We start from the raw sequence: 18,531 nt of genomic DNA, 5'->3' as shown, positions 1-18,531 counted from the left end.
CCTGGCTGTGTGTTAGTTAGGGGGTAGTTACCTGGCTGTGTGTTAGTTAGGGGTAGTTACCTGGCTGTGTGTTAGTTAGGGGGTAGTTACCTGGCTGTGTGTTAGTTAGGGGCAGTTACCTGGCTGTGTGTTAGTTAGGGGTAGTTACCTGGCTGTGTGTTAGTTAGGGGGTAGTTACCTGGCTGTGTGTTAGTTAGGGGGTAGTTACCTGGCTGTGTGTTAGTTAGGGGGTAGTTACCTGGCTGTGTGTTAGTTAGGGGGTAGTTACCTGGCTGTGTGTTAGTTAGGGGGTAGTTACCTGGCTGTGTGTTAGTTAGGGGGTAGTTACCTGGCTGTGTGTTAGTTAGGAGTAGTTACCTGGCTGTGTGTTAGTTAGGGGGTAGTTACCTGGCTGTGTGTTAGTTAGGAGTAGTTACCTGGCTGTGTGTTAGTTAGGGGGTAGTTACCTGGCTGTGTGTTAGTTAGGGGGTAGTTACCTGGCTGTGTGTTAGTTAGGGGTAGTTACCTGGCTGTGTGTTAGTTAGGGGGTAGTTACCTGACTGTATGTTAGTTAGGAGGTAGTTACCTGGCTGTGTGTTAGTTAGGGGGTAGTTACCTGGCTGTGTGTTAGTTAGGAGTAGTTACCTGGCTGTGTGTTAGTTAGGGGGTAGTTACCTGGCTGTGAAGCTGATCTGTAGGGGCTGTGTGGAAGAGGAGACAGGATACTCCAACGGCTTCAGGACCCCACAGTCAGGAGTCACTCTGAACTCTGACCCTTCCTCCTCCTCACCAGAGTCTGCAGACAGAGAGTTAACATACCATCACCAATCACGGGCGCATTTTACACCCCTTCTGGTTTGTTTGAAATCAATCGCATGCTTTTTGAATTGTGTATAAAATGTGTTCTGTTTCCAAAAGGTTTCAAAATTGCTTTTACACCAGGAATAGTCACATTTCTTACCATGGAGCTGCCCAAAATCACAGCTGGTGAGAAGGACGAGGAAATCTGCCCACTCCCATGCTTCACAGGTTTCAGAAATGCATAAATATATTGTGGGTTGGCCTATCCTTTCTGCAGATATCAGTATTGAAATCCCCTAACAAAATAATTTCCTATATATCCAGCAAACAATCGCCAGATCATTGCTTAAATCCTATCTGATGTTATAAGCAATATCCAATCTTACAAAGGCACATACCCCCCTACCATGCTGCACTACCATCCTCCCACTGCACAACCATCCTCCCTCTGCACTACCATCCTCCCTCTGCACTATCATCCTCCCTCTGCACTATCATCCTCCCTCTGCACTACCATCCTCCCTCTGCACTACCATCCTCCCTCTGCACTACCATCCTCCCTCTGCACTACCATCCTCCCTCTGCACTACCATCCTCCCTCTGCACTACCATCCTCCCTCTGCACTACCATCCTCCCTCTGCACTACCATCCTCCCTCTGCACTACCATCCTCCCTCTGCACTACCATCCTCCCACTGCACTACCATCCTCCCTCTGCACTACCATCCTCCCTCTGCACTACCATCCTCCCTCTGCACTACCATCCTCCCTCTGCACTACCATCCTCCCTCTGCACTACCATCCTCCCTCTGCACTACCATCCTCCCTCTGCACTACCATCCTCCCACTGCACTACCATCCTCCCACTGCACTGCCATCCTCCCTCTGCACTACCATCCTCCCTCTGCACTACCATCCTCCCTCTGCACTACCATCCTCCCTCTGCACTACCATCCTCCCACTGCACTACCATCCTCCCTCTGCACTACCATCCTCCCACTGCACTACCATCCTCCCACTGCACTACCATCCTCCCTCTGCACTACCATCCTCCCTCTGCACTACCATCCTCCCTCTGCACTACCATCCTCCCTCTGCACTACCATCCTCCCACTGCACTACCATGCTGCACTACCATTCTCCCACTGCACTACCATGCTGCACTACCATCCTCCCACTGCACAACCATCCTCCCTCTGCACTACCATCCTCCCTCTGCACTATCATCCTCCCTCTGCACTACCATCCTCCCTCTGCACTACCATCCTCCCACTGCACTACCATCCTCCCTCTGCACTACCATCCTCCCTCTGCACTACCATCCTCCCTCTGCACTACCATCCTCCCTCTGCACTACCATCCTCCCTCTGCACTACCATCCTCCCTCTGCACTACCATCCTCCCTCTGCACTACCATCCTCCCACTGCACTACCATCCTCCCACTGCACTGCCATCCTCCCTCTGCACTACCATCCTCCCTCTGCACTACCATCCTCCCTCTGCACTACCATCCTCCCTCTGCACTACCATCCTCCCACTGCACTACCATCCTCCCTCTGCACTACCATCCTCCCACTGCACTACCATCCTCCCACTGCACTACCATCCTCCCTCTGCACTACCATCCTCCCTCTGCACTACCATCCTCCCTCTGCACTACCATCCTCCCTCTGCACTACCATCCTCCCACTGCACTACCATGCTGCACTACCATTCTCCCACTGCACTACCATGCTGCACTACCATCCTCCCACTGCACAACCATCCTCCCTCTGCACTACCATCCTCCCTCTGCACTATCATCCTCCCTCTGCACTACCATCCTCCCTCTGCACTACCATCCTCCCACTGCACTACCATCCTCCCTCTGCACTACCATCCTCCCTCTGCACTACCATCCTCCCACTGCACTACCATCCTCCCACTGCACTACCATCCTCCCTCTGCACTACCATCCTCCCTCTGCACTACCATCCTCCCTCTGCACTACCATCCCCCCTCTGCACTACCATCCTCCCACTGCACTACCATCCTCCCTCTGCACTACCATCCTCCCACTGCACTACCATCTTCCCACTGCACTACCATCCTCCCTAAGCACTACCATCCTCCCTCTGCACTACCATCCTCCCTCCGCACTACCATCCTCCCACTGCACTACCATCCTCCCACTGCACTGCCATCCTCCCACTGCACTGCCATCCTCCCTCTGCACTACCATCCTCCCTCTGCACTACCATCCTCCCACTGGACTACCATCCTCCCACTGGACTACCATCCTCCCTCTCCACTACCATGCTGCACTACCATCCTCCCACTGCACTGCCATCCTCTCACTGCACTACCATTCTCCCACTGCACTGCCATCCTCCCTCTGCACTACCATCCTCCCTCTGCACTACCATGCTGCACTACCATCCTCCCACTGCACTACCATCCTCCCACTGCACTACAATCCTCTCTCTGCACTACCAGGCTCCCTCTGCACTATCATCCTCCTACTGCACTACCATCCTCCCACTGCACTACCATGCTGCACTACCATCCTCCCACTGCACTGCCATCCTCCCACTGCACTACCATCCTCCCACTGCGCTACCATCCTCCCACTGCACTGCCATCCTCCCACTGCGCTGCCATCCTCCCACTGCGCTGCCATCCTCCCACTGCACTGCCATCCTCCCTCTGCACTACCATCCTCCCTCTGCACTACCATCCTCCCTCTGCACTACCATGCTGCACTACCACCCTCCCACTGCACTACAATCCTCCCTCTGCACTACCATCCTCCCACTGCACTGCCATCCTCCCACTGCACTACCATTCTCCCACTGCACTGCCATCCTCCCTCTGCACTACCATCCTCCCTCTGCACTACCATGCTGCACTACCATCCTCCCACTGCACTGCCATCCTCCCACTGCACTGCCATCCTCCCACTGCATTACCATGCTGCACTACCATCCTCCCACTGCACTACCATCCTCCCTCTGCACTACCATCCTCCCTCTGCACTACCATGCTGCACTACCATCCTCCCACTGCACTGCCAATCTCCCACTGCACTACCATTCTCCCACTGCACTGCCATCCTCCCTCTGCACTACCATCCTCCCTCTGCACTACCATGCTCCCTCAGCACTATCATCCTCCCACTGCAATACCATCCTCCCACTGCACTACCATGCTGCACTACCATCCTCCCACTGCACTACCATCCTCCCACTGCACTACAATCCTCCCTCTGCACTACCATCCTCCCTCCGCACTGCCATCCTCCCACTGCACTACCATTCTCCCACTGCACTGCCATCCTCCCACTGTACTGCCATCCTCCCTCTGCACTATCATCCTCCCACTGCAATACCATCCTCCCACTGCACTACCATGCTGCACTAAAATCCTCCCACTGCACTACCATCCTCCCAGTGCACTACCATCCTCCCACTGCACTACCATCCTCCCTCTGCACTACCATCCTCCCTCCGCACTACCATTCTCCCACTGCACTACCATTCTCCCACTGCACTGCCATCCTCCCTCTGCACTACCATCCTCCCTCTGCACTACCATGCTGCACTACCATCCTCCCACTGCACTGCCATCCTCCCTCTGCACTACCATGCTCCCTCTGCACTATCATCCTCCCACTGCACTACCATGCTGCACTACCATCCTCCCACTGCACTACCATCCTCCCACTGCACTACCATCCTCCCACTGCACTACCATCCTCCCTCTGCACTACCATCCTCCCTCTGCACTACCATCCTCCCTCCGCACTGCCATCCTCCCACTGCACTGCCATCCTCCCACTGCACTACCATCCTCCCTCTGCACTACCATTCTCCCACTGCACTGCCATCCTCCCACTGTACTGCCATCCTCCCTCTGCACTACCATGCTCCCTCTGCACTATCATCCTCCCACTGCAATACCATCCTCCCACTGCACTACCATGCTGCACTAAAATCCTCCCACTGCACTACCATCCTCTTTCTGCACTACCATCCTCCCTCTGCACTGCCATCCTCCCTCTGCACTACCATCCTCCCTCTGCACTACCATGCTGCACTACCATCCTCCCACTGCACTGCCATCCTCCCTCTGCACTACCATGCTCCCTCTGCACTATCATCCTCCCACTGCAATACCATCCTCCCATCCTCAATTAATATTGACTGCTATTGATGCAAAATATTACTAGGTCTTTAAGAGTTTATTCGGAAGATAACAGCTCTATAAATATTATTTTGTGGTGCCCCGACTCTCTAGTTAATTACATTTACATGATTAGCTCAATCAGGTAATATTAATTACGGAGAAATTATTTTATAGAATAGCATGTCATATCACTTAATCCGGCATAGCCAAAGACACGATACTAGGCAACGAGGTAACATGACTGAACAAAGTATAAACAAATAGTTAACCCTCCCAAAATAAAAGACCTGGTTGCAGAGCAAAATATTTGGTTGCATATGTTACAAATCCAGCTATATCAATACCTGTCACGCCCTGACTTTAGAGAGACTTTTTTATTCTCTATTTGGTTAGGTCAGGGTGTGACTTGGGTGGGCAAATCTCTGTTTCTATTTCTTTGTTGGCCTAGTATGATTCCCAATCAGAGGCAGCTGTGTATCGTTGTCTCTGATTGGGGATCATACTTCGGCAGCCCTTTCTCCCACCTTAGATTGTGGGATCTTGTTTTTGTGTAGCTGCCTGTGAGCCGCCCAGAACGTCATGTTTTGTTTTCTTCTGTTTTGTTTGGTGAGTTTAATATTTTATTAAACATGTGGAATTCTACGCACGCTGCGCCTTGGTCCAATCATTCAAACGCACGTAACAGTAGATCCCACCACCCCAGGACCAAGCAGCGTGCCCAGGAGGAGCAGGGATCCTGGGCCTGGGAGGAAAGCCAGGAGTGGAGGACATCCTGGACTTGGGAAGAAATAATGGCAGGAGACAAAAGCCTGCCATGGAAACAGGCGGAAGCAGCGAAGGAGGAACAGCAACGACGCCAGGTTTAGCAGCCAGGACGCAAGCCCAAAAGACAGCCCCAATTTTCCGGAGAGAGACAGCCCCAAAGATTCCGGAGAGAGGTGTTGGCGTTGACAGCGCTGCAGAGCGGGAGTGCTGAGGAGCGTGACACCAGTCCGGTGTCATATGCACCAGTTTCAAGCATCTGGCCTCCATTGCGCCTCCCCAGTCCGGTACGTCCTGTGTCTCCTCCACGCACTGTGTGTGTCACCGTTCCGGTACAATGTGTGCCAGTTCTACGCACCGTTTCTCCAGTGCGCCTCCACAGCCGAGTGCGTCCTATGCCAGCACCCCGCACTTGCCGTGCGAAGGTTGTCATCTGTCCAGGACACGTTGTGCCAGCTCTACGCTCCAGACCTTAGTGATGATCCAGTGCGGAGCCTCCAGTGATGATCCATGGCCCGAAGCCTCCAGGGATGATCCATGGCCCGAAGCCTCCAGTGATGATCCATGGCCCAGAGCCTCCAGTGATGATCCATGGCCCGGAGCCTCCAGTGATGATCCATGGCCCGGAGCCTCCAGTGATGATCCATGGCCCAGAGCCTCCAGTGATGATCCATGGCCCAGAGCCTCCAGTGATGATCCATGGCCCAGAGCCTCCTGCGATCCAAGGTCCGGAGGCTCCTGTGACGGTCTGCAGTCCAGAGCCTCCTGCGACTGTCTCCAGTCCAGAGCCTCCTGCGACGGTCTGCAGTCCGGAGCCTCATGCGACGGTCTGCAGTCCGGAGCCTCATGCGACGGTCTCCAGTCCGGAGCCTGCAGCGACGGTCCCCAGTCAGGAGCCTGCAGCGACGGTCCCCAGTCAGTGATCTACGGTCCGGAGTCTACGACAACGATCTAATCTACTCCACGACAACGCCTTGGTCCAATCATTCAAATTAATGTGACAATGCCATCTCTGGTTAACTACAGAACCATGGTTACCTATGAGAGCTCTAGTAACTACAGAACCATGGATACCGATGAGTGCTCTAGTAACTACAGAACCATGGTTACCTATGAGAGCTCTCCAGTAGCTACAGTACAATGGTTACCTATGAGTGCTCTAGTACCTACAGAACCATGGTTACCTATGAGTGCTCTAGTAACTACAGAACTATGGTTACCTATGAGAGCTCTCCAGTAACTACAGTACAATGGTTACCTATGAGAGCTCTAGTAACTACAGAACCATGGTTCCCTATGAGAGCTCTCCAGTAACTACAGAACCATGGTTTGCTATGAGAGCTCTCCAGTAACTACAAAACTATGGTTACCGATGAGTGCTCTAGTAACTACAGAACTATGGTTACCTATGAGAGCCTATGAGAGCCTATGAGAGCTCTCCAGTAACTACAGTACAACTACAGTACAGTTCAACACCATAGTACCCTCCAAGCTCGTCATCAAGCTCGAGACCCTGGGTCTCGACCCCGCCCTGTGCAACTGGGTACTGGACTTCCTGACGGGCCGCCCCCAGGTGGTGAGGGTAGGCAACAACATCTCCTCCCCGCTGATCCTCAACACTGGGGCCCCACAAGGGTGCGTCCTGAGCCCTCTCCTGTACTCCCTGTTCACCCACGACTGCGTGGCCACGCACGCCTCCAACTCAATCATCAAGTTTGCGGACGACACAACAGTGGTAGGCTTGATTACCAACAACGATGAGACGGCCTACAGGGAGGAGGTGAGGGCCCTCGGAGTGTGGTGTCAGGAAAATAACCTCACACTCAACGTCAACAAAACTAAGGAGATGATTGTGGACTTCAGGAAACAGCAGAGGGAACACCCCCCTATCCACATCGATGGAACAGTAGTGGAGAGGGTAGCAAGTTTTAAGTTCCTCGGCATACACATCACAGACAAACTGAATTGGTCCACTCACACAGACAGCATCGTGAAGAAGGCGCAGCAGCGCCTCTTCAACCTCAGGAGGCTGAAGAAATTTGGCTTGTCACCAAAAGCACTCACAAACTTCTACAGATGCACAATCGAGAGCATCCTGGCGGGCTGTATCACCGCCTGGTATGGCAACTGCACCGCCCTCAACCGTAAGGCTCTCCAGAGGGTAGTGAGGTCTGCACAACGCATCACCGGGGGCAAACTACCTGCCCTCCAGGACACCTACACCACCCGATGTCACAGGAAGGCCATAAAGATCATCAAGGACATCAACCACCCGAGCCACTGCCTGTTCACCCCGCTATCATCCAGAAGGCGAGGTCAGTACAGGTGCATCAAAGCTGGGACCGAGAGACTGAAAAACAGCTTCTATCTCAAGGCCATCAGACTGTTAAACAGCCACCACTAACACTGAGTGGCTGCTGCCAACACACTGACACTGACTCAACTCCAGCCACTTTAATAATGGGAAATAATGGGAAATGATGTAAATATATCACTAGCCACTTTAAACAATGCTACCTTATATAAATGTTACTTACCCTACATTATTCATCTCATATGCATACGTATATACTGTACTCTATATCATCGACGGTATCCTTATGTAATACATGTATCACTAGCCACTTTATACTATACTATGCCACTTTGTTTACATACTCATCTCATTTGTACATACTGTACTCGATACCATCTACTGTATCTTGCCTATGCTGCTCTGTACCATCACTCATTCATATATCCTTATGTACATATTCTTTATCCCCTTACACTGTGTACAAGACAGTAGTTTTGGAATTGTTAGTTAGATTACTTGTTATTACTGCATTGTCGAAACTAGAAGCACAAGCATTTCGCTACACTCGCATTAACATCTGCTAACCATGTGTATGTGACAAATAACATTTGATTTGATTTGATTTACAATGGTTACCTATGAGTGCTCTAGTAACTACAGAACCATGGTTACCTATGAGAGCTCTCCAGTAGCTACAGTACAATGGTTACCTATGAGAGCTCTAGTAATTACAGATCCATAGTTTCCTATGAGTGCTCTAGTAACTACATCAACGGGACAGTAGTGAAGGTGGAAAGTTTTAAGTTCCTCTGCGTACACATCACGGACAAACTGAAATGGTCCACCAACACAGACAGCGTGGTGAAGAAGGCACAACAGCGCCTCTTCAACCTCAGGAGGCTGAAGAAATTCGGCTTGTCACCAAAAACACTCACAAACTTTTACTGATGTACAATCGAGAGCATCCTGTTGGGCTGGATCACCGCCTGGTATGGCAACTGCTCAGACCACAACCGTAAGGCTCTCCATGGTTATCTATGAGTGCTGTAGTAACTACAGGTCCATGGTTACCTATGAGAGCTCTAATAACTAAAGGACCATGGTTACCTAAAAGTGCTCTAGTAACTACAGGACCATGGTTACCTATGAGTGCTCTAGTAACTACATGTCTATGGTTACCTATGAGTGCTCTACTAACTACATGGCCATGGATAGCTATGAGAGCTCTAGTAACTACATGGCCATGGATAGCTATGAGAGCTCTAGTAACTACAGGACCATGGTTACCTATGAGAGCTCTAGTAACTACAGAACCATGGTTACCTATGAGAGCTCTCCAGCAGTTAGAGGACCATGGTTACCTATGAGTGTTCTACTATCTACAGTGCCATGGTTACCTATGAGAACTCTAGTAACTACATGACCATGGTTACCTACGAGTGCTCTAGTAACTACAGTGCCATGGTTACCTACGAGTGCTCTAATAACTAAAGGACCATGGTTACCTAAAAGTGCTCTAGTAACTACAGGACCATGGTTATCTAAAAGTGCTCTAGTAACTACAGGTCTATGGTTACCTATGAGAACTCTAGTAACTACATGACCATGGTTACCTACGAGTGCTCTAGTAACTACAGAACCATGATTACCTACGAGTGCTCTAGTAACTACAGGACTATGGTTACCTATGAGAGCTCAAGTAACTACAGAACCATGATTACCTATGAGAGCTCTGCAGTAGTTAGAGAACCATGGTTAGCTATGAGAGTTCTAGTAACTACAGAACCATGATTACCTATGAGAGCTCTCCAGTAGCTAGAGGACCATGGTTACCTATGAGAGCTCTAGTAACTACAGGACCATGGTTACCTATGAGTGCTCTAGTAACTACAGGACCATGGTTACCTATGATTACTCTCCAGTAGCTAGAGGAGCCTCCTCGGTTGGAAAGATGGACCTCCTTGACCAGGGTTTGACCCACGTAGCAGGTACCAAAGTCCAGACTGTCACAGGACAGACTTACAGTGGGCAGGGACAGGTGGGCACAGAGTGGCACGGTCTGCGGACAGGAGAGGTTTAAAGACAGGACAGAACAGGGCAGGAGTACAGACAGTTAGCACACCATGTACTCTGAACCAAAGCATGTATGGATGACCACTGTTAAATCAGAATGACTGTAAATATATCTTACTATCACTATGAATGATCTGTTACCTGCAGACTGTTGTTGTTGTAATGCACTGACAGGGTCTGCCGGAACCTCAGCTTCCTCTCTCCACTCTCATTGGTAACCAGAGACACGTTGGGCGGGACTTCCTCTGCAGACTGCCTCAGATAGGCCAGCATGGATAGAGAGCTGTGGAACGCCACCTTCACCTGCCAACCACAGGAGGAAAGGATATTGGAAGTCCCATTGTAGAATCCCTATATGTACATGCAATATGTCCACTGAGTTTATGCTGATACAGTTTACACTGATATAGTCTACAATGATACAGTTTACAATGATATAGTTTATACTAATATAGTTTATATTGATATAGTTTATATTGATATAGTTTATACTGATGTAGTTTACACTGATATAGTTTACACTGATATAGTTTACACTGATATAGTTTACACTGATACAGTTTACGCTGATACAGTTTACGCTGATATAGTTTATACATATATAGTTTATACTGATATAGTTTATACAGATATAGTTTATATTGATATAGTTTATATTGATATAGTTTATATTGATATAGTTTATATTGATATAGTTTATACATATATAGTTTATATTGATATAGTTTATATTGATATAGTTTATACTGATATAGTTTACACTGATATAGTTTACACTGATATAGTTTATACTGATATAGTTTATACAGATATAGTTTATATTGATATAGTTTATATTGATATAGTTTACACTGATATAGTTTACACTGATATAGTTTACACTGATATAGTTTATACTGATATAGTTTACACTGATCCAGTTTATATTGATATCGTTTACACTGATCCAGTTTATACTGATATAGTTTATACTGTTATAGTTTACACTGATCCAGTTTATACTGATATAGTTTATACTGTTATAGTTTACACTGATCCAGTTTATACTGTTATAGTTTACACTGATCCAGTTTATAGTTTATACTGATCCAGTTTATACTGATATAGTTTATATAGATATAGTTTATACTGATATAGTTTATACAGATATAGTTTATACTGATATAGTTTATACTGATATAGTTTATATTGATTTTTTTTAATATATTTTTTTACCTTTATTTAACATGGCAAGTCAGTTAAGAACAAATTGTTATTTTCAATGACGGCCTAGGAACAGTGGGTTAACTGCCTGTTCAGGGGTAGAATGACAGATTTGTACCTTGTCAGCTCGGGGGTTTGAACTTGCAACCTTCCGGTTACTAGTCCAACGCTCTAACCACTAGGCTACCCTGCCGTGTATACTGATATAGTTTACACTAATCCAGTTTATATTGATATAGTTTATACTGATATAGTTTACACTAATCCAGTTTATATTGATATAGTTTATACTGATATAGTTTACACTGATCCAGTTTATACTGCACAGCACCTTGATATGACAGAAATGGAACTGTTATTCTGCACAACACCTATTGTTAGGTATCTACTACTGATGTGTTCTGGTGTATTGTTAGGTATCTATCTACTGATGTGTTCTGGTGTATTGTTAGGTATCTACTACTGATGTGTTCTGGTGTATTGTTAGGTACCTACTGATGTGTTCTGGTGTATTGTTAGGTATCTACTGATGTGTTCTGGTGTATTGTTAGGTATCTACTGATGTGTTCTGGTGTATTGTTAGGTATCTATCTACTGATGTGTTCTGGTGTATTGTTAGGTACCTACTGATGTGTTCTGGTGTATTGTTAGGTATCTACTGATGTGTTCTGGTGTATTGTTAGGTATCTACTGATGTGTTCTGGTGTATTGTTAGGTATCTATCTACTGATGTGTTCTGGTGTATTGTTAGGTATCTACTACTGATGTGTTCTGGTGTATTGTTAGGTATCTACTGATGTGTTCTGGTGTATTGTTAGGTATCTACTGATGTGTTCTGGTGTATTGTTAGGTACCTACTGATGTGTTCTGGTGTATTGTTAGGTATCTACTGATGTGTTCTGGTGTATTGTTAGGTACCTATGTACTAACCTACCTGCTTGTTGTGTCGTGGCTGCAGCAGCAGTAGCTGGTTCTCCCCAGGTGGGAGGCTGTGGCTGGGGGAGGAGCAGCCGGCTGTCTCGGCACACCCTCTAGGCTGCAGTACAGAAAAGGGAGGCTGGGTGCTCAGCCTGAAACTCAGAGGCATCTCTGTACTGTTCTTCAACTGGAACGTCCGTGTGACGGAACACTTCCTCTGGACCATCTGAGAAAACACAACATGGTAGAGAAGTTACCCAATGACAAAATATGTGCCTGTAAATGGAAGAAATGCAACAGGGCAGACAGAAAAATGTCCAGTGGTTAAAAATATATATTTTACTGTTGAAAAGCAACGTCAAGTATAAACACAGTAAAGTACAAAAAACACTATTTTACTCAAAACATTTTTCGTGCCCTTTAGTGTGTGTCCTTTACTGTATTTTATTCTTGGGATATCACTTTCCAACAGGAAAAGTTCAAAACCCCCTGGAGGACATATTTAAATATGTAGGTGGTTTGGCAGGTGTCTCAGACCCACCTCATTGTGTGGCTCGCCCTGTATTAAATCACTAGCCACAGCACAGAACTCCAGACACTCCTCTTCCTCCTCCATCTGCACTGACAGGCTAAAGAGGAACACAGCAAGTCACTGACAGGCTATGAGGGAGTCAGAGGAACACACAGCAAGTCACTGACAGGCTATGAGGGAGTCAGGAGAGGAACACAGCAAGTCACTGACAGGCTATGAGGGAGTCAGGAGAGGAACACAGCAAGTCACTGACAGGCTATGAGGGAGTCAGAGGAACACACAGCAAGTCACTGACAGGCTATGAGGGAGTCAGAGCAACACAGCAAGTCACTGACAGGCTATGAGGGAGTCAGAGGAACACACAGAAAGTCACTGACAGGCTATGAGAGAGTCAGGAGAGGAACACACAGCAAGTCACTGACAGGCTATGAGGGAGTCAGAGGAACACACAGAAAGTCACTGACAGGCTATGAGGGAGTCAGAGGAACACACAGCAAGTCACTGACAGGCTATGAGGGAGTCAGGAGAGGAACACACAGCAAGTCACTGACAGGCTATGAGGCAGTCAGAGGAACACACAGCAAGTCACTGACAGGCTATGAGGGAGTCAGAGGAACACACAGCAAGTCACTGACAGGCTATGAGGGAGTCAGGAGAGGAACACACAGCAAGTCACTGACAGGCAATGAGGGAGTCAGAGGAACACACAGCAAGTCACTGACAGGCTATGAGGGAGTCAGGAGAGGAACACACAGCAAGTCACTGACAGGCAATGAGGGAGTCAGAGGAACACAGAGCAAGTCACTGACAAGCTATGAGGGAGTCAGAGGAACACAGAGCAAGTTGCTGACAGGCTAAAGAGATGAACACAGACAGTAAGTCACTGACAGACTAAAGAGATGAACACAGACAGTAAGTCCCTGACAGTGTCTTCATTGACATTTTCAACCTCTCCCTGTCCAAGTCTGTAATACCAACACGCAGCACTCACGTCTGTAGCCATGAAGTGCTTTGAAAGGCTGGTCATGGCTCACATCAACACCATTATCCCAGAAACCCTAGACCCACTCCAAATTGCATACTGCCCAAACAGATCCACAGATGATGCAATCTCAATCACACTCCACACTGCCCTTTCCCACCTGGACAAAAGGAACACCTAAGTGAGAATGCTATTCATTGACTACAGCTTAGCATTCAAATGAAATAAAATACCATTTTATTTGTCACCTACACATGGTTAGCAGATGTTAATGTGAGTGTAGTGAAATGCTTGTGCTTATAGTTCCGACCGTGCAGTAACATCTAACAAGTAATCTAACAATTTCACAACAACTACCTTTTACACACAAGTGTAAAGGAATTAATAAGAATATGTACATGAAAATATATGCGATGGCCGAACGGCATAGGCAAGATTCAGTAGATGGTATAGAGTAGAGTATATACATATGAGATGAGTAATGTAGGCTATGTAAACATTAAATAAAGTGGCATTGTTTAAAGTGACTAGTGATACCTTTATTACGTCCAATTGTTTGTTATTAAAGTGGCTGGAGTTGAGTCTGTATGTTGGCAGCAGCCACTCAATGTTAGTGATGGCTGTTTAACAGTCTGATGGCCTTGAGATAGAAGCTGTTTTTCAGTCTCTCGGTCCCAGCTTTGATGCACCTGTACTGACCTCGCCTTCTGGATGATAGCGGGGTGAACAGGCAGTGGATCGGGTTGTTGTCTTGATTATATTTTTGGCCTTCCTGTGACATCGGGTGGTGTAGGTGTCCTGGAGGGCAGGTAGTTTGCCCCCGGTGATGCGTTGTGCAGACCTCACTACCCTCTGGAGAGCCTTATGGTTGTGGGCAAAGCAGTTGCCGTACCAGGCGGTGATACAGCCCAACAGGATGCTCTCGATTGTGCATCTGTAAAAGTTTGTGAGTGTTTTTGGTGACAAGCCAAATTTCTTCAGCCTCCTGAGGTTGAAGAGGCGCTGTTGGGCCTTCTTCACCACGCTGTCTGTGTGGGTGGACCATTTCAGTTTGTCCGTGATGTGTACGCAGAGGAACTTTCCAACTTCTCCACTATTGTCCAGTCTGTGGATTTGGGGGTGCTCCCTCTGCTGTTTCCACGATCATCTCCTTTGTTTTGTTGACGTTGATTGTGAGGTTATTTTCCTGACACCACACTCCGAGGGCCCTCACCTCCTCCCTGTAGGCCGTCTCATCGTTGTTGGTAACCACTGTTGTGTCGTCCGCAAACGTGATGATTGAGTTGGAGGCGTGCATGGCCACGCTGTCATGGGTGAACAGGGAGTACAGGAGAGGGCTCAGAACGCACCCTTGTGGGGCCCCAGTGTTGAGGATCAGCGGGGTGAAGATGTTGTTACCTACCCTCACCAGCTGGGGGTGGCCCGTCAGGAAGTCCAGTACCCAGTTGCACAGGGCGGGATCGAGACCCAGGGTCTCAAGTTTAATGACGAGTTTGGAGGGTACTATGGTGTTAAATGCTGAGCTGTAGTCGATGAACAGCATTCTCACATAGGTATTCTTCTTGTCCAGATGGGTTAGGGCAGTGTGCAATGTGATTGCAGCGTCTGTGGACCTGTTTGGGGCGGTAAGCAAATTGGAGTGGGTCTAGGGTGTCAGGTAGAGTGGAGGTGATATGGTCCTTGACTAGTCTCTCAAAGCACTTCATGATGACGGAAGTGAGTGCAACAGAACGATAGTCATTTAGCTCAGTTACCTTAGCTTTCTTGGGAACAGGAACAATGGCGGCCCTCTTGAAGCATGTGGGAACAGCAGACTGGGATAAGGATTGATTGAATATGTCCGTAAACACATCAGCCAGCTAGCTGGTCTGCGCATGCTCTGAGGATGCGGCTGGGGATACCGTCTGAGCCGACAGCCTTGCGAGGGTTAACACGTTTAAATATTTTACTCACGTTGGCTGCAGTGAAGGAGAGCCCGCAGGTTTTGGCAGCGGGCCGTGTCAGTGGCACTGTATTGTCCTCAAACCGAGCAAAGAAGTTGTTTAGTTTGTCTGGGAGCTAGACATTGTGGTCCGCGACGGGGCTGGTTTTCCTTTTGTAGTCCGTGATTGACTGTTGTACCCTGCAACATACCTCTCGTGTCTGAGCCGTTGAATTGCAACTCTACTTTGTCTCTATATTGACGCTTAGCTTGTTTGATTGCCTTGCGGCGGGAATAGCTAAACTGTTTGTATTTGGTCATGTTTCCGGTCACCTTGCCTTGATTAAAAGCAGTGGTTCGCGAGTTCAGTTTTGCGCGAATGCTGCTATCAATCCACGGTTTCTGGTTGGGGAATGTTTTAATAGACACCGATGCACGTGCTAATAAACGCGATCACCGAATCAGCGAATTCATCTATGTTATTGTCCAACGCTATGCGGAACATATCCCAGTCCACGTGATTGAAGCAATCTTGAAGCGTGGAATCCGATTGGTCGGACCAGCATTGAACAGACCTGAGCACGGGTGCTTCCTGTTTTAGTTTCTTTCTATAGGCTGGGAGCAACAAAATGGAGTCATGGTCAGATTTTCCGAAAGGAGGGCAGGGGAGGGCTTTATATGCATCGCGGAAGTTAGAATAACAATGATCCAGGGTTTTTCCAGCCCGGGTCGCGCATTCGATATGCTGATGAAATTTAGGGAGCCTTGTTTTCAGATTAGCCTTGTTAAAATCCCCAGCTACAATAAATGCAGCCTCAGGATATGTGGTTTCCAGTTTACATAGAGTCAAATTAAGTTATTTCAGGGCTGTCGATGTGTCTGCTTGGGGGGGATATACACGACTGTGATTATGATCGAAGTTAATTCTCTTGGTAGATAATGCGGTTGGCATTTGATTGTAAGGAATTCTATGTCAGGTGAACAAAATGACTGCTGTATGTTGTTATGATCACACCACGTCTCGTTAATCATAAGGCATACACCCCTGCCCTTCTTCTTACCAGAGAGATGTTTGTTTCTGTCGGCGCGGTGCGTGAAGAAACCAGGTGGCTGTACTGACTCTGATAACGTATCCAGAGTGAGCCATGTTTCCGTGAAACAAAGAATGTTACAATCTCTGATGTCTCTCTGGAAGGCAACCCTTGCTCGAATTTCATCAACCTTGTTGTCAAGAGACTGGACATTGGTGAGTAGTAAACTCGGGAGCGGTGCGCGATGTGCCCGTCTACGGAGCCTGACCAGAAGACCGCTCCGTCTGCCCCTTCTGCGGCGCAGTTGTTTTGGGTCGGCGGCTGGGATCCGATCCATTGTCCTGGGTGGTGGACCAAACAGGGGATCCGCTTCGGGAAAGTCGTATTCCTGGTCGTAATGTTGGTGAGTTGACGTTGCTCTTATATCCAATAGTTCCTCCCGGCTATATGTAATAAAACCTAATATTTCCTGGGGTAACAATGTAAGAAATAACACATAAAAAAACGAAATACTGCATAGTTTCCTAGGAACGCGAAGCGAGGCTGCAATCTCTGTCGGCGCGGAAGTGCCCTCAAAGCTCATCAATAAGCTAAGGACCCTGGGACTAAACACCACCCTCTGGAACTGGATCCTGGACTTCCTGACGGGCCGCCCCTAGGTGGTAAGGGTATGTAGCAACGCTGATTCGCTACGCTGATCCTCAACATGGGGGCCCCTCAGGGGTGCGTGCTCAGTCCGCTCCTGTACTCCCTGTTCACTCATGACTGCATGGCCAGACACGACTCCAACACCATCAATAAGTTTGCAGATGACACAATAGTGGTAGGCCTGATCACCGACAATGATGAGACAGCCTTTTGGGAGGTGGTCAGAGACCTGGCCGTGTGGTGCCAGGACATCATCCTCTCCCTCAACGTGATCAAGACTAAGGAGATGATTGTGGACCACAGGAAAAAGAAGACCGAGCACGCCCCCATTCTCATCGACGGGGCTGCAGTGGAGCAGGTTGAAAGCATCACCAACAAACTAACCTGGTCCAAGCACACCAAGACAGTCGTGAAGAAGGCACGACAAAACGTATTCCCCCTCAGGAGACTGAAAAGATTTGGCATGGGTCCTCAAAGGGTTCTACAGCTGGCAACTGCTCGGCCTCTGACCGCAAGGCACTACAGAGGGTAGTGTGAATGGCCCAGTACATCACTGGGGCCAAGCTTCCTGCCATCCAGGACCTCTATACCAGGCGGTGTCAGAGGAAGGCCCTAAAAATTGTCAAAGACTCCAGCCACCCAAGTCATAGACTTTTCTCTCAGCTACTGCACGGCAAGCGGTACCGGAGCGCAAAGTCTAGGTCCAAGAGGCTTCTAAACAGCTTCTAACCCTAAGCCATAAGACTCCTGAACACCTAATCAAATGGCTACTCAGACAATCTTTTACACAGCTGCTACTCTCTGTTGTTATCTATGCATAGTCACTTTAATAACTCTACCTTCATGTACATATTACCTCAACTAACCAGTGCCCCCACATATTGACTCTTTACCGGTACCCCCCTGTATATGGTCTCGCTATTGTTATTATACTGCTGCTCTTTAATGACTTGTTACTTTTTTTTATTCTTATCCATATTCTTTTTAACTGCATTGTTGGTTAAGGGTTTGTAAGTAAGCATTTCACTCTGAGGTCTACACCTGTTGTAGTCGGCGCATGTGACTAATAAAATGTGATTTGATTTGACCGGCTAAAGAGATGAACACAGACAGGAAGTCAGTGACAGGCTGAAGAGATGAACACAGACAGGAAGTAACTGACAGGCTGAAGAGATGAACACAGACAGGAAGTCACTGACAGGCTAAAGAGATGAACACAG

The 18,531-nt window shown here is 48.1% G+C and overlaps 1 protein-coding gene across 2 annotated transcripts in view; it reads right to left on the bottom strand.

Annotated features, from left to right (window-relative positions):
* The window catches only part of dlec1 (DLEC1 cilia and flagella associated protein), a 114,489-nt gene that overhangs the window by 1,345 nt on the left and 94,613 nt on the right, over nucleotides 1-18,531 (bottom strand). For both annotated transcript variants that reach the window (XM_036934638.1, XM_036934639.1), the window contains exons 33-37: nucleotides 12,739-12,826; nucleotides 12,214-12,423; nucleotides 10,218-10,379; nucleotides 9,909-10,062; nucleotides 655-775 (exon numbers count right to left, since the gene is read on the bottom strand). In XM_036934638.1, the coding sequence (XP_036790533.1) occupies nucleotides 655-775; nucleotides 9,909-10,062; nucleotides 10,218-10,379; nucleotides 12,214-12,423; nucleotides 12,739-12,826 (735 nt within the window). The remainder of the gene's footprint in view (nucleotides 1-654; nucleotides 776-9,908; nucleotides 10,063-10,217; nucleotides 10,380-12,213; nucleotides 12,424-12,738; nucleotides 12,827-18,531) is intronic.

Source organism: Oncorhynchus mykiss, chromosome 11 (genome assembly GCF_013265735.2).
Source record: "Oncorhynchus mykiss isolate Arlee chromosome 11, USDA_OmykA_1.1, whole genome shotgun sequence".
Lineage (NCBI taxonomy): Eukaryota > Metazoa > Chordata > Actinopteri > Salmoniformes > Salmonidae > Oncorhynchus > Oncorhynchus mykiss.
Note: the sequence above shows the minus strand (reverse complement) of the source record. Positions and strands in the feature narration are given on the sequence as shown.